The sequence below is a fragment of the Scomber japonicus genome, chromosome 7 (assembly GCF_027409825.1).
Source record: "Scomber japonicus isolate fScoJap1 chromosome 7, fScoJap1.pri, whole genome shotgun sequence".
Classification (NCBI taxonomy): domain Eukaryota; kingdom Metazoa; phylum Chordata; class Actinopteri; order Scombriformes; family Scombridae; genus Scomber; species Scomber japonicus.
In genome coordinates, this window is record NC_070584.1 from 24,520,157 (window position 1) to 24,535,606 (window position 15,450).

At 39.7% G+C, this 15,450-nt stretch overlaps 2 protein-coding genes across 3 annotated transcripts in view; one reads left to right on the plus strand and one right to left on the minus strand.

Annotated features, from left to right (window-relative positions):
- On the plus strand, positions 1 to 8,028 carry prg4b (proteoglycan 4b). Of its 2 annotated transcripts, XM_053322621.1 has the most exons (13): positions 1 to 157; positions 258 to 343; positions 705 to 821; positions 1,165 to 1,287; positions 2,065 to 2,106; positions 2,749 to 2,931; positions 3,517 to 4,257; positions 4,741 to 4,827; positions 5,236 to 5,372; positions 5,518 to 5,674; positions 5,807 to 5,917; positions 6,392 to 6,520; positions 7,168 to 8,028. In XM_053322621.1, the coding sequence occupies exons 2-13, from the start codon at positions 277 to 279 to the stop codon at positions 7,278 to 7,280; spliced, it is 2,007 nt and encodes a 668-aa protein (XP_053178596.1). In that variant the 5' UTR covers positions 1 to 157; positions 258 to 276; the 3' UTR covers positions 7,281 to 8,028. The 2 variants fall into 2 exon arrangements, with proteins under 2 accessions (XP_053178596.1, XP_053178597.1); XM_053322622.1 differs by lacking the exon at positions 2,065 to 2,106 and having other exon boundaries at positions 2 to 157.
- tprb (translocated promoter region b, nuclear basket protein) overlaps positions 7,478 to 15,450 on the minus strand; it is a 22,954-nt gene continuing 14,981 nt past the window's right edge. The window contains exons 37-51 of the mRNA XM_053322645.1: positions 14,930 to 15,220; positions 14,630 to 14,784; positions 14,458 to 14,538; positions 13,725 to 13,913; positions 13,479 to 13,640; positions 11,675 to 11,768; positions 11,111 to 11,271; positions 10,959 to 11,012; positions 10,725 to 10,816; positions 9,964 to 10,073; positions 9,768 to 9,866; positions 9,432 to 9,588; positions 8,966 to 9,087; positions 8,775 to 8,870; positions 7,478 to 7,615 (exon numbers count right to left, since the gene is read on the minus strand). Of these exons, the coding sequence (XP_053178620.1) occupies positions 7,566 to 7,615; positions 8,775 to 8,870; positions 8,966 to 9,087; positions 9,432 to 9,588; positions 9,768 to 9,866; positions 9,964 to 10,073; positions 10,725 to 10,816; positions 10,959 to 11,012; positions 11,111 to 11,271; positions 11,675 to 11,768; positions 13,479 to 13,640; positions 13,725 to 13,913; positions 14,458 to 14,538; positions 14,630 to 14,784; positions 14,930 to 15,220 (1,913 nt within the window). The 3' untranslated portion in view covers positions 7,478 to 7,565. The remainder of the gene's footprint in view (positions 7,616 to 8,774; positions 8,871 to 8,965; positions 9,088 to 9,431; positions 9,589 to 9,767; positions 9,867 to 9,963; positions 10,074 to 10,724; positions 10,817 to 10,958; positions 11,013 to 11,110; positions 11,272 to 11,674; positions 11,769 to 13,478; positions 13,641 to 13,724; positions 13,914 to 14,457; positions 14,539 to 14,629; positions 14,785 to 14,929; positions 15,221 to 15,450) is intronic.

A 15,450-nucleotide genomic window follows, 5' to 3' on the forward strand; every position in this document is an offset into this window, starting at 1 on the left:
ACTGGAGGATCCTCCCTACATACAGCCTGTGAGATCATCACACTTTTAATTAGACCGGATACGACAATTATTGGGAAGTCAGCTGACCTCTCTCAGCCCTTTAAAAGGAGCTGGAGTCAAACTTTCAGCAGGATTTAGACACAGAGGCTCAACCAAGGTAGGTACACTTGTGTTTATCTCAGGAGTTTCAGTCATAGGCGGTGATACACTCATGCAGCTGGAATCTGATTAATTCAATTTTTGTGTCTTATGTTCAGTTTCAGGTTTTCAAGGAGGATGCCTTCCACAGTATTTTACTCTGTTATTTTTGCGGCTTGTGCTGTGACTTTTAGTGCTGCTCAGAGTGAGTATTTGTGACATATTTCTATTACACAGAACAACTTTTAACTGATTATAATTCTCTGCAGCAGACTTTTAGACGTATGCAGGTGCAAAACAAGATGTTTTTAATGATGATGTGTGTGTGTTTGCTGTGTTTGTACTAATTCATGTTTACTATGTTAACAATTATTTACCAGAGATGGAACTTCTGTCAATGTGACTTCAAAAATCAATTTCTGGCAGCAGTTCAGACTACATGCTTGAGTAGACCATGTTATTGTTGGAAGAAATGACGCTAATTTCTAAAGCACTAATTCCATCTGATTTTCCACAGTGTATGTCCCTCTCTAACACTTTTTCCATGTGCTCTTTCTCATAAACAGCAAGCTGCAAAGGACGATGTGGTGGTGAATACTACAGAGGTTATGACTGCCAGTGTGACTATACCTGCCTGAGTTATGGTGAATGCTGTGATGACTTTGAATCACAATGCACCACAGGTGAGACTTTTTCTCTCCCAGTATAGTTATAACTTTGTGGTTTTGCTAGAGCAACCAATATTTACTCTGTTTATCTCAACCTACAACACTGATATGTATCATCAACATCTGGAGTTACTCATAACACGTTTTTACATCACTAATCTAAAGTGCCTCCATATCAGTCTTATTTCTTATGCACCAGTGATGTTATCATTGATTTTCAGCTTCATTGATTTTCAAACAATCCCTGTCTGTCAGATTGCAGTCTTACATATACATACACCGTTGCCTAAATGAAATCAAATCTATATAGGAGAATCTGCACTGTGTAAACTCACTGTACATGTTTGTTGTGCCACAGAACACTCATGTCAAGGTCGGTGTGGAGAATCCTTTAAGAGAGGCCGGCGGTGTACCTGCGACCCTGATTGCGTCAAGTTCAAGCAGTGTTGTTCAGATTTCAAGGAACACTGTGATGCAGAAGGCAAGTTTTCTCCAGCATACATTCAGCATGACTGTGTGTGTGTGTGTGTGTGTCTTTTTGCATGTTAAAGACCACAGATTACCTTTACAGTGTATAAAGTAGTCGTATCTTCATGATACTTACTGCCCTGATGAAGTTAAAGATTAAAGTTAAAGAAAAAAAGCTAGGTGGTCATACATCTTAATTTAGTGTTTTGATTTATATCATTTGATACATGACCACCAAATGTATTAGATGTCGTATGAGTGAAAGGCTGCATGTCAAAATCAGCCCTCACCTCTCTCAGCTCTACCATTATGCAAGAATTACAATTATTGCAATCTGAGATTACTTCACTTGCATGAACAACGAGGCTGACTAATAGTGTCAGGATGAGCTGTTACAAATATTGACATCAAATATCAAACAGCTTTTGCCTGGGTTCAGACCTTTGAATCCGCCCACTCCACCGAGTTGACAATTCTGTCTGATATCAGCCAAAAACAGCCTGCATGTCCACCAGCATGTGGAGTAGCATGCACTGCATGCAGTAATCTGCACTGAAGCATTGGGTTATGTTTGACAATATTTTCTGTCTTCATAATTACCACAGAAAAAATCAATGGAGCAGCCAATGTAGCAGCACCATGCAATAATGTAAACCATAACAAACCCACAGGTATATTTGTTTTGGCAAGAGGTTTTGATTTTTCTTCACTTCATTTTCAGTCATTTAGGATGTAAAATGTTTTTTTTCATGGTTAGTCCTCTAATCTTAATTTATGAATATTTACACAGAGCCACCACTGAATGAAGCAACAGAGCCACCATTCAATTATGGTGAGTATACTTTTTAAAAATGAACTATACTATACAAAAATATATTTCACATATATTAAATAAATTGCAACAGAAACCAATGCTCTCTGAACTGTACTCGAATAAGTTGTTTGAAATAACTTAAATAATTATTATGAACTGAACTAAATTCATTTAATAAGGCATATGTCAAGAGGACGGCAGGAAGATGTTTATGGTTGACAGCCACATTGCGGCTCTTGTGGTTTGTTTGGAGGCCAAGTCTCACCAGAACAAGCCAAGAGCACAAACCTCACTGGCCAACAGAAACACAAGGAAGCACTGTTGTGAAGAGTGTGGGAGGGTAACGGGCACAGGCTCAGTCACAAGAGAGGAAAGCACCAAATGTGGCCAAGAGAGAATGACAGAACATTTTCTTAGAGGTTTTAATTCAGGAGTTGGCTTGGAGCAAATTAGTGGGTGGAGATACTTTTGCATTTGTTACTTCTCTCTCAGGAGAAAGACGTTTCATGACATTTCTCTCCGGGATGTCACCATCTGAGTGATGTTCATGCTTAAGTAACACTAGAAAATATAACATACTTTTTAAAGAACAGCAGTTTTGGTTAAAATATCTGTCTAAGTCACATTCATATTATTTGATTTTGGCTTATTTTCCCACAGATGACTATAATACACTTCCGATGGCCAGTCCATCATCATATCCACAAGATGATCTCAGTGATGGTGAGGATCCATTGGTAAGTCCTACCCCCGAAAGCACCAGTGGCGGTGGACCCTCTACTGCTGACCCGCTGGATCAAGTTACCACACAGGCCAATGGAGAAGCTCCCACTGAGAGTGCAGGTATGTGATATGTGGGATTACCTGGCAGGAACATACAGACAGATTAAAAGAACAAATACACTTGTTTTACCACCAGATACCAGAACAGCTTTACAACTCTTTATAGATTCTCCAAGACTCTGGAGCTCTATTTTTCAGCAGTGACAGTATTAGTGTATAATTCACATCATTTTCATAATCATCAAACCATACAACGACCCCTCAATCTCTCTATGGAAGCATCTGCATTTGTCATGTTTCTACACATATATATTCAAGTTTTTCCTCTACTTTGTCACACTTCTGTACATGCTGTCCATAATTTAATAATTTATCAACATGCTTCACACTCGAGCAGTGCTGTAAGAAGTATTGACACCCTTAAAGTAGCAACATTATGCAGTAAAACTACTGTGTTACAATAAAAAGTCCTCCATTCATTGTGGATCCATCCATTTCCCCTCTGATGTAGTGGGGTTAAAATATAAAGCAGCATAAAATGGAAATACTTAAGCATAAATACCTTAAAATTGTACTTAAATAAGAGTTTCGTTATTTGATTCAACTTTAATAACACAGTTTGTACTTATGTTTGTCCACTTCCAGATGTAAGTGATGCTGAGACGACCAGCTTGCCTGACTCAGGAACAACTCTTCCTCCAGCCTCCACAGAAGTTCAGGATGTCTCTAGCCAGCCTACTACAACCTCAGCACCCCAAACAGACCCTGATCCCACAGCTAACCCCCCAGAGCCAGAGCCAGAGCCAGAAGTGCAGGCAGAGGATACAGATCCAACTGAAGCCCCCACCACCACATCCGACCCACCTGTGGCTTCAGTAACCACAGAGCTCAAACAGGACTCCTCCACAGGCTCAGAAGACTCTCAGGTTGCCACCACCTCTGCCTCTATAACGCTGGACTCAACACCCATCCCAGAGGGAACCACTTCAAACCCAGAGCCAGATGGTACTGAAGGTGACTCTGGGGACGCCACAACAGACCCTTCCTCTTCTCTGCCAGACCTTCAAGATCCCTCCACAGATGGTTCTCCAGCACCAGAGCTTGATTCCCTGACAACCCACGTTCCCTTAATCACAGATGCACCACAGGATGACACGAAAGATGATGCCACGCCAGGAGAAACCACTGCTGATCCACTACAAGTCACCCCAGAACCAACTAAGCCCCAACCATCTGAACCCACCTCAAAACCTCAGGTCAAACCTGTCCCACGCAAGCCACTTCCGACTAAACCGACTCCATCTAAACCCATCTCCAAACCTGACACAAAGCCTGTGGATCCTTCACAAACTCTGAATGTAGACAACCCTAGAGACTACCAAGGAGGTAAGGAATGTTTTAGCATTGATCCAGATCCTCTCCACAACATCCCTAGAAAAGAAATGACCCCAAATAATGATTTATGTTAATAATCAGAGGGTAAATTTCATTTCAGTGAGTAATGTAATTTCTTTCCTGTAGGCGATACTGAGATCTATTTTTCATGAGTTACTCTGATGCAAATCTGAAGACCTCTAGTTTCTGGTACATATTTATGACTGGTCACAGCCTGTTTATGAGCTTCAAAGAATAGTTTCTCTATATTAAGTGACAGAGATGGCTGTTCTCACATTGTAAATGAATCATGTTGTCCTTTGAAATTGGAAATAAAACTTAAAGAATAGACAAAAGTTGACAGTGCAGGAAAAGTCCCTGAAGGCCCTGGAATATAAAAATCCCATTTAACGCTCTTACTAAACCAATCTGAGACCGTATAGTTACTTTGTTTTCTTGCATGTTTTTCTCACAAACGTGTCCTTTTTTTCCCAGATGACAGCAACGATACAAATCTGTGTAGCGGACGGCCGGTCAGTGCAGTCACCACATTGAGTAATGGCACAATAGCAGTTTTCAGAGGTTGGTGGCAGTAAGCTGATATTCAGTGAATTCACAGTCATTGATCTAACAATTTTGTCATGCTTTAATCCAAATACAAGTTAATTAATATACAAGTTTCCATATTTTGCTCAGTGAGGAAAATATTTTGTTCTGTGCTCACCTTAAATCTGAGTATGTACAAGCATGATTTGAGACATCACAACTTGTTGTTAGTGATGCAATGTTACATGCAACAATGTCCCCTGTTGACACCAAAAGCAGATTTTCTTTTGACTTAATTGAATTTCTCTGTGGAAAAAAACATATCAGACACAAATTATTATTCAAAGCAGAGTATTATTTTTCATCTTTGAATGTGTGAAGAGGCTCTTAAAGTGATCTTGTATGTGGGTGGACTAGTCTGATACATGTAATATTGCTTCACAGGGCACTACTTCTGGTTTCTGGATAGTAACAGGGTGCCGGGTCCTGCCCGTAGCATCACACAAGTGTGGGGCGTCCCATCCCCCATTGACACTGTATTTACCCGTTGCAACTGCCAGGGGAAAACATACATCTTCAAGGTAATTGTTGTTATCTCATCTGAACCATTTGACAAATCTGAAATTCAGAATATTTATTTATCTATTCATTTATATATTTTTTTTAACCTTGCTGAACTGATCAATTTTTGTTCCCAGAAGTTGAATGTTTTGGTTTGGTTTGCAGGGAAACCGGTACTGGAGATATGAAAATGATGTTGTCGACAGTGGATATCCAAAATTAATTGAATCAGGCTTTGATGGGCTTCGGGGCCACATCACAGCTGCTCTGTCTGTGCCTCAATATCGTCGGAGGAGAGAGGCAGTCTACTTCTTCAAGAGAGGTGATGAACTGCTTGACAGACATGTTTTTTCACTACCTAGCTTTCTTTCTAGTTTTATCAATTGCTGTTATGTGTATATCATACCAATGTTCTCAATTGATGGATTCTTAGACTAACTATTGATTGTTTCAGGGGGATCGGTCCAGAAATACTCATACCAGTTTGGTACCAGTCCAACATGTGGCAGGAAAGTCCAGCAGTACACCATTACCACAGTCCGTAACCGATTGGCTCGACAAGCAGGTAGGCCAATAATTTAAAAAAATATATAAAAACAAAAAAAATATATTCCACTGTTACATTAATGCATTTTAACTTTCATTTATATACCCCCATTTCTAGTATATGCTATCAGATCACATCTAAACAATGGTTGAAATGCAGATTGTGTAAATGTAACTGATGTGTGTACAGGGTGTTTGCTGAGCATTTTAACAGATAGGCCTGAACTCATAAACATGCTTTATTTGAGTTACAACACATGTAGTTCTCTGAAAAAATGACTCATGCTTTGGTGAGTTGAGAGGGGCAACAAGGTCCATCTTGTAAATAATTGGCAAGTGGAAACAAATGTGCTGTTTATGAGACTGCAACTGTTGAACTGTGAGTTTGGACAGAAAGATGTAAAAAAGAGAGAGAGAAAATAACCACTCAAATTTGCAAAAGCATGAAAGAATATTCTATTCATCATTTAAAATGCAACCGTTTTGTTTCCAGTGTCTCTCTTAGGGCCAACAATCAGCATCAGGAAATCCTGGACAGGTTTCCCCTCCACCATCACAGCTGCTGTGTCTATCCCGACCACCAGAGAACCAGAGGGATACAAATACTACGTCTTCTCTAAAAGTAAGTTAAGATATACCAGTACTGGACATTAACTCTAAATGTATTTATTTTGTATTAAGATTTATCTATTTTTAAGTGTTCCAGTATTCAAATTCCCAAGATCATTACAAAAGAAATACCAGCCATATTTTGGATTAGCTCAACCCCACCTCCCAAAATTTGATGTCTTCAATTAGCCATTATGCTTTTATGGTTGATCATCTCTATTTCTCAAAAGAACAAAACCATCCTTCACTTGTCTGTTATTCTCATTCAAAGTGTCTGAAACGCCTAACGAGGACCATGTGTGTCTGGGTGTGTGTATCTGGGTGGGGTGGGGGATTGGGCAGATGTAAAGGTCATTGAGGGCGGTGTCCATCAAGTTTATTACACAGTAACTGTACTTGCGGTTCCATTTTAATAATGATACCTATAGTTTTAAATAATAACTCTACAGATATGTACATCAGGAGGGGCTTACCATCATTTAAATCATTCCAGAAACAACGGCCCTTAAAATTCAGGTCCTTTTGTAGCCAGAGTTGTCCAAGTTGACATCTGTAAAAGTTGAAGTCAGAACTCTTGGAACTTAAAAATGAAAAATGACATCTTACACATCTTTCATGAATGCAAAACCTAATTCACGGTCTCTTCTGTTTCTTTTACAGCCAAATCCTACAACATCAGGATGGATGCTGCACGTCCCGTTGTCGCCCCTGCCCCTAAACCCAGTACGTCACCTCAGAGCAACGACGTCTTCAAATGCCCAAAGAAAGTCTGAACACCTGAATACCAGACAGTTCAAAAGAAATAGTCTTCCACATTTTCATGTTTTTTTAAAGTTTATTACATTCTTCATAAAACACATTGCTTCAGCATGGACTGATTAGAAAAGGTACTTTCTAAGTACATTTAAAAAACAAAAAAACACAACAGGCTTCAGAGCAAGTGAACATTATCATGACTGAATATAGAAGCTGAACACTCAGATTGAAAAAGAAAATGTATAATGTGGTTCTAGGGGGAATGACAAGTTCTGCAGTCATGTTTGTCCAGTTTTAGTGCTTCATCTGGCGAATCGTCTCCCGTTTCCCCCCCGAGAGGGAAATGCTTGACCTGTTGGAATATAAAAAGCTTTTTAAGACAAAGCCTGCTATACTGGTGTAAAAATGATGTGCAGTGGCTGTATAAAATGTGAAATATGATGATTGAAAGAATTCATGTTTTATAATGCACAATACACAATACCAGTGAAAAGTTTGGACCCATTTGAAGGTTCAAACTTTTGACTGATACTGTGTTCATTAAGTGCCATGATTGGGTAATTAAAATTAAAAAAGAGCTTCGTCAGGATTCGTGCGGACAACATTATTGCTGGTTAAAAACTAAGTGGCTTAACATTCAGTGCTATTTTTCAAGCATGCAATTTTTAAAGAAATGTAATATTTTATTATTAATTCTGAAACATTAAGGATGAAATGTGTAACTTTTTATTTGGTTTGCAATAAAGATGCAATGTTATTATACAAGTCTGTGTGAAAGCCTCCTCTACTGTGTCTTGGTTTATGCTGCTGATTGTGGTGTGAACATAAAAACAGTGAAAAATGTCTTCACTTATTGATTAGACCAGACTGGTGTGCCCTAACAACATTCCAAAGTCAGAAAGCATCTCCAACCAAAACATTGAGTCAATTGTATTTTTCCTCCACACCACAATCCTGTTTAAGGCTGACATTTTAATATCAAACTGTGTTTTTGCCACAGCGAATGCTCACTCACTCAAGAAAGCTAAGTGGACCATGTGCATGAATTCTGTGCCAACTCAGCTTGACTCAGCTTGTGCTGAAAATGAGTTTTTCCAGGAAGGAAATGCGTCTTTCTATATTGACGCAGCTTTTTTTTTTTTAAAACTCTGATGATGTTTTTGTTTTTCTTTACTGGTCATGGTCTACCACCATTTCTTTTCACCACTATTCAATAGTGAATTTTGTACATTGCAGAGTTTGTTCAGCTTCTCCTTTCATTTGAGAGATCGTGATTCATGTGATATCACACAAAGCAGGGTTAAATAGAAGAAAGATCTCAATATATTTGACATTATTTTATTATATGCTTTGTATCATTATAGAAGAGGAGAAGGGATTTTTTCAAGCCATTTTGCACAACTATACCATTTTGTTGTATTGAGCTGGAAATGAGCAGCCAAAATGATAGAATGTTAGATTTATACATCATTTGTGTGCATGTGCTTTCAAATATTTATAGTAGTAGTTACCTCCTCTCTTCATGCGCCCACCGCGGCTCTCTGGCCAACGCTGCAGCTGTCTGCTGGATCCAGGTCTGGAGGGTTTAGGTGGAGCACTGCTCGTATCTAGAAAAACACCACAGCAATCAAAACTGAACTTAATACAGAAATTATATATGAAGTTTATGTAAGGAAGCTGCCAAGTCATGAGGCAACTCTACCTGCAGAGCTGGAAGAGGGCTCCTGGCTGGTGGAGGGGAGGTTAGACTTGTCAGACGGCTGGCTTGACTCCTCCATATCACCCTGAGACACCACAGGATCCACTGATGCTTCTGAACTGGGCCTGGAGGAAACATGGCAACACGTAAAATACATGCTATCTGAACAAATTATGTAATCATGCAGTGAAGCAAGAAAATCCCAAGACAAACCTGACAATTTTTGGTTAATTTAAAAAAAAAGTTTTAAAATTTGATACAGCTATTGATATTAACCGTGGAAAAAGCAACATATTCATAGACAGGATTACATTTCAAATTAAACCGACAACTACTGAAAAGAAATACTACATAGAGGAATAATGCTGTAGTTGAAAGGGAGGAAAACAAGGACGATGGGGCTGACATTCAACAGCAGCAAAAAATCAAAAAAACATTTAAAAAAAAAAAACAGAGGAGTGAGTCTCACCTATCAGTGTCTGGCTCCAGGAAGACATCATCTCTTTCCTCCCCTGAACCGGCTGCTCCTGCCACGACCAGGCTCGGCGTCGATGTGCTCACCATGGGAACTGACTGGGAGGCATGCTCCGTGGCGTCTGACTGAACAACCTCTGAGAAGATGGTTACTGGAAGAGATGAACATGAAAACAAGATAAACGTGCTAATTTTTGATTGAGCATATGGTAGTCCTCCAAAATCTGCAAATATCCTCCAAACTGTCAATGTTTTTAAAGTGTGAACTGAGTATTTTAATGAGAACACTAAACCAGACCAGATCTCCTCACATCAGAGTGATGAGACATACCTGGCGCTGACACTTGGAGCGGTGTGGTGGGAACGCTACGTCCACCAGAGTCCTCTTCATGAGATGCGAGGAACAGGGGGCTTTCAAACATGCCAAGACCTGAAGACATTCACAAGAATTGATTTGAAGTTGGAAGAAAAGGGAAACTTAGAGAAACTATATAGAAACTGCAGAAAATGTGGTGGTGGTGGAGTACCTCCTTGTGATGCAAGCTGTCCCAGGTCAGAGTGCGAGGACGAGCTGGTCTGTGGCATGTCCTCTGAAGCGCCAAACCGGAAGCGAGGGACACCGGCCACTTGTGGAGAACTGGCAAACAAAACACACAGTCACCCAGAGTCATGAGATAGATTCTGTACAGACAGCAACACGATGAAAGTTCTGAATCTGAATGTAATATAAAAAGATTATGTTTAATGCTTCAGTTGTAGCTGAAAATATAAAGAAAAAATTATACAAAAAAATAAAAACATGAAAAGAAACTATCAACAAAATACTACTGCTGTCACTTTAATATTCAAAAGTTAAACTTTTGTTGTAATGTTAGGGGAAGTTTTTTTTTTATATTTAAACTTCAATTTGTATTTTTGGGGACAACACTATAGGTGGCAAATTTACCAAGTGAGGCAGTGGAGGCTTTAAAATAAATGGAGAAATGTCAATGCTACAACCTCGTCCAACCCAGTACCAACTCCCATAGGACCCATAGTATAGTTTATGAAGTCACTCACTTAATTGCTTGTTAGTTCAAATTCATTTCAACTTGACTTTTTGAAAAGTGAGAGCCCTAAACACAAAAGTAATATCACTTAATCTCTTAAATAAATCCTAGAAACTTGACGTTACACTAAAAAATATGACCACAATTATATCAGATCAGCATTATCAGCACTTTTATTACAAATTTAACTGAAATTTCTACAGTGATTTCCTGTCTGTGTACGTGTGTGTGAGACTTACTGAATGGCCTGGTCAAAACCATCAGAGCGGTGTGGCACCACCAGAGTGGGAGCGCTGGGAACCATCCTGTCATCATCATCAAAGAAGTGCTGCTGCAGAGGGAGAGATGGCAGAAGAGCATTGGAGGACTAAACAGGACTAAACATTTAACACTAGCATTTGTATAATTAAGGTAATTTTGTATATTTAAAAAGGTGTATTTTTGGATTTTCTACAATTGCAGATGTGACTCACAGCATTGCTGGACATCCCAGGAGCAAGCTGAGGGACTCGACGAACAGGAATACACTGTGATATATAACAAAACTGTTAAATATTGTACTGTGCCACAAAAAATATGTTTTTAATATTTATTTCATTGAAATCTGCCCCTTTTTCTTTCAGACCTGAACCTGAGCAGGAGGTCCCAGTTCTGATGTTGGGGCGGGGTGGGTGTTCAGTCGGGCGGGCAGCTGATGTGTTGGTCTCCGTGGCGACTGGGGCATGCGTGCACCAGAGCTTGTTATGGGTTGCTCTGTAGAAAAGACCTCCATCGCACTGCTCTCAACTAAAACAGCAGCAGACATGACAAAATTAATAGAAGCAGATTTTTTCTTTGTGGTGAAATAAATACATGTCTTTGTGGTGAATAAGTATTTGGCAGGTTCCCTCAAGAAAAATGTATTATATTATCTTCTAATAATGTGTGCCTCACCTGTCTAATGTACTAAGAACTTATGATTCATTTTCAAAGAAAAACGACCTTTATGTGCCCTTGTTGGAAATGACCTTTATTTTGGCTACCACATGGGCCGCTCTTCCTTTCAGACAGACAACAACATATTACATCTTTTTCAGTCATCGTTGAGGACTCAGATAACTAATTGGATGACGGGACAGTTTGTGAGCCCAAGTGGAGAGTTTGAGGTGGGTCTACGTATGTGCACTCGACACGCTTTCCTGGATCTTACAGCTAGGTGTCTGGGAATCTGCGGGCCTCTGGGTGGAGTCAGACGCCCCCAAACTCTCTTCTGTCTCTGTGCCAGGGTCTGTTACATCAGCTCCCTGAGAAAGGGAAGAACAAAAGGAAATAATAAAGACAAGAGTAATAAGGGAAAAAGGAGTATGAGTAGAATTTCAAAACAGAAAATGAAAACGGAAATAAAGATGGACAATAAATAAAATCAGCAGTGGGTTTGTTTTCCCACGTTATGGATGCCAGGATATACTGGCAGGGCACCTCACACACATTATGATCCATTTCCTCCTTGTGTGGAACAAAAATGCCCTTTTGAAAAAGTTTAGAAATTCCAGTAAAAATACATTAATATATCTCCATAAAAAATCATTTGAAAACCCATTATTAGCTGACAAACTTTACGGACACAATTTAAATTAGGAAAAACAGTGATAACCCACAAAGATTTCTTCCATCTGATGTAATATACCATCATTCAAAATACAGCACATGCTGTTTCCCAACTTGACAGCAGAGGCACAGGGGGAAAAACAACCATTACATCATGAACCCATCATGGACATACTAAATACAAATGAGACTGTTAAATGTATTTGGTTGATTTAAAGTTGAGGTTTTAGATGATCCAAACTTTTACTTTTTTTCGTTATATTGAGAGCAAGCTGCCTTTTTCAAGGACACCCTGATTACAATACAAATATAAAATATAAGAAACAATAAATGGCAATAATTGTTTAATTATAAAACTAGTCCCATAATTTGAGAATAAAGTGAGCATAATCTAATCAGTGACAGCCTCATAATTATGTTTTATCATGAGGAAACTTAAGCTGCAACTATAACATATTAATGATTATTTTCATTATACATTTTCCAGACTAATCAATAAGTCAAATGATTTTAAAAAAAATGTTGATGACTTTTGTCTTTTGTTCTGTCCTACAGTCCACACCTCAAAGATATTCACTGCTATAAAACACCAGAAAATATTCACATTGAAGAAGCAGAAACCATTTTAGTTATTTTTAAAAATAATTAAAATGATTGTTCAATTATCAAAATAATTGGCATGTGATGAACTCATTCATCGGACGATTAAACGTTGCATTTCCAGGTGAGTTTCCAGGATGAAAATTTTAAGCAAACCCTTAGAAATGTTACAAAAACTAGGTTTTTTTTTTCTCTCAAAGGCAGAGGGGACACCTACAGTTTAGATTTTATTGCATGTATTTAAACGTCAGTCACTGTGTCAGCTGATATGTGTTTTCTTCTTTTTCTTCTTCTTCTAACAACTGGCTTTAAAGTTTTAAAGTTGTATTATTTCTCACACTCACACACACACACACACACACACACACACAAAACTGGGCGGTGGTTTGCAGACTCCCCACATCAAAACAACTTTCACACATGCAGATTATAAGTAAAAGACCGTTAACTGTCCCTATGCAGACACTGACTCACCCCACTGAACATGTAGAAAAAAGGTATACAACTAAAATCAACAAACACACCCACCCACCCCCCCTCCCTCCCTCCCTCCAACCCACCCACTCACACACACACACACACGCAGCCTACATGCAGACAGAAAGTTACGACAGAGGGATAAAATATGAGTGTGACATTGAAAAGAGACAGAGTGGAAAAACTGAGTGTGAGCTGGAAAGTGCGTGAGCCTCTGACTGGAAGCGTGGGAAGGGTTAACGCGCTGTACTGGATGTGACAGTTTTGTGGGTATCGGACCGTAAAAAAAAAGAAAAAAAAAGGTCAATGTTTGAACAGAGTAATCGTACCTCTGTGTCGTCTCCTTCGTACGCTTCATTTCCATCCCCGCTGCCTTCGTTACTGTCCTCCCCTTCATCCCCCATCCCGCCATCATCTTCCTCTTCATCTTCTTCATCTTCCTCCTCCTCTTCTTCTTCCTCGTCTTCCTCTTCCTCCTCATCTTCATAGTCCTGTATTGGGCAGTGATAAAATCAGTTGGGAGGAAACAAAAGCAAATTTCGACACTGATACATTTTGCCTTAAAGACACTCTACCTGTTCTTCCTCCTCTTCCTCCTCCTCTTCTTGGTCCTCCTCACTCTCTGTATCTGTTACGATGATGATAACTTCCCGTTGAGTCGGGTCAGGGGTTTCACTTTGTGTCAGAGTAACCTCTTGATCCATTGCGACAGACTGGGAAGCTGTGCCCTCATCTCCGTCCTCCAGTGCTGGAAACTCCTCCGTCTGCAGGATGATACAATGAGAGCCACGTACAACTTTTGGTCAATAACTAAAGAACTAATACTGTCCATAAAAGGCTGTGCTACATGTAATACCAAAAAGTGATTACCAAATTAATTCAGCAACATTACTATTAACAACTCCTGCCTGTTTCATTGTATTCATCAGACCAAATAATTTATAGCTGTAAATAGAGATTTCTTGGGCCATAATTCTTCCCTGACACATGTAAGAAGCAAAATGTAGTTGCAGCATGTTCATTATCTCTGGTAAAGCAAAAAGGGGAAGAAAAAAACTGCTAATTTGAAAATGTAAATCTCACAACAATGAGGTTTACGGAAAAAGTGATGTTACTATTGAGAAATAGCCAGCAGTAATAACACCACTGAAATGACCCTGGCCAACAATCCTGGCCTTATTTGTGCTCTATAATCATACCAAAGCATCTTAATGACAGATTGGGGACAGAAAACAGAAATATATTTTACACTTTAAAGTAAAGAGATTATGGAAGTGTATTATTTATTTGTATTAGATGATATCTGACCTGGGTGGCTTCTGCACCGTCCTGACTGTCTGTTGGCACCATTCCTTCAGCCTCAGCACTGTCCTCAGCCAGCACCTCCTCCTGAGTAAAATACATGACATATTAAGAACTGCGCCAATTTTTAAATGGTTAAAAACATCTAATGAGATCTATATGTAACCCTGCTTCGTACCTCTGGACCCACTCTCTGGATAATGCGCAACTTCTTGGGTATAGGAGCCCTGGAGGTATCCTCCTGGGAGGCCTCTGTGTCAGTGACCATGGTGGTGCTTTCCTCCTCTTCACGAGGTCTTTTGGACATGGATGAGGTTCCTGGTGTCGCTGAAACTGGAGATAAGGCATGGTTACTGTTTAGTTGTTTTGTTTCTTCAAATAATTCTGTATCTCTCAAAATACAACAGTATAAAAAAGTTGCATTGCTCTCCACCAAAAACCTTGATTCATTTAAACCTTCAAAGAAATAGTTTCTCACCAGTTCCAAACACAGAGGAAGTAGAAGATGCTGAAGGCCATTCCACCTGCGAGCTGGGGGTCGCCTCAATTACGACAGGTGGTGGCTCCTGATTGGCCGGTTCTGTGTGGGTCACACTCTGTTGCTGCGTTGGCTGGACAAAAGCTGTGGCCTGGGTCTGGGTCTGCTGCACATTTAGCATGGGGCTCGCTAAAGTGGTCTGGATGTTGGGGCTGGCGGAGCGCACCGAGCCACTAGCGCTACCGTACACAGTGACATGCTCCACTGGTGGGCCTTCTGTAGACTGCATGGCTATAGAGGAGACACAATCAGTGCAAAAGAGTTTCAGCCAATGAAGAGCGAGATATTGTACCATAAAAACCTCTTCACTGAGCCACCAGAATTATTATATAGTATTAAGATATAGTTGAGGGAATCACTCTTTGTCAGTATTGGAGGGGGATTCATAACTAAATCATATGTCTTTAGTAGAGTAGCCTTTTGACTAATCTGTTTCCTACATTCATATCTGAAGCTTTGTT

Bases quoted from the DNA above. Each gene is read 5' to 3' on its own strand.
- prg4b (XM_053322621.1), top strand. From the start codon at position 277: ATGCCTTCCACAGTATTTTACTCTGTTATTTTTGCGGCTTGTGCTGTG. The intron at 2,932-3,516 runs GTATGTGATATG...GTCCACTTCCAG, and splicing joins AGCTCCCACTGAGAGTGCAG to ATGTAAGTGATGCTGAGACG. The intron at 5,373-5,517 runs GTAATTGTTGTT...TTTGGTTTGCAG, and splicing joins GGAAAACATACATCTTCAAG to GGAAACCGGTACTGGAGATA.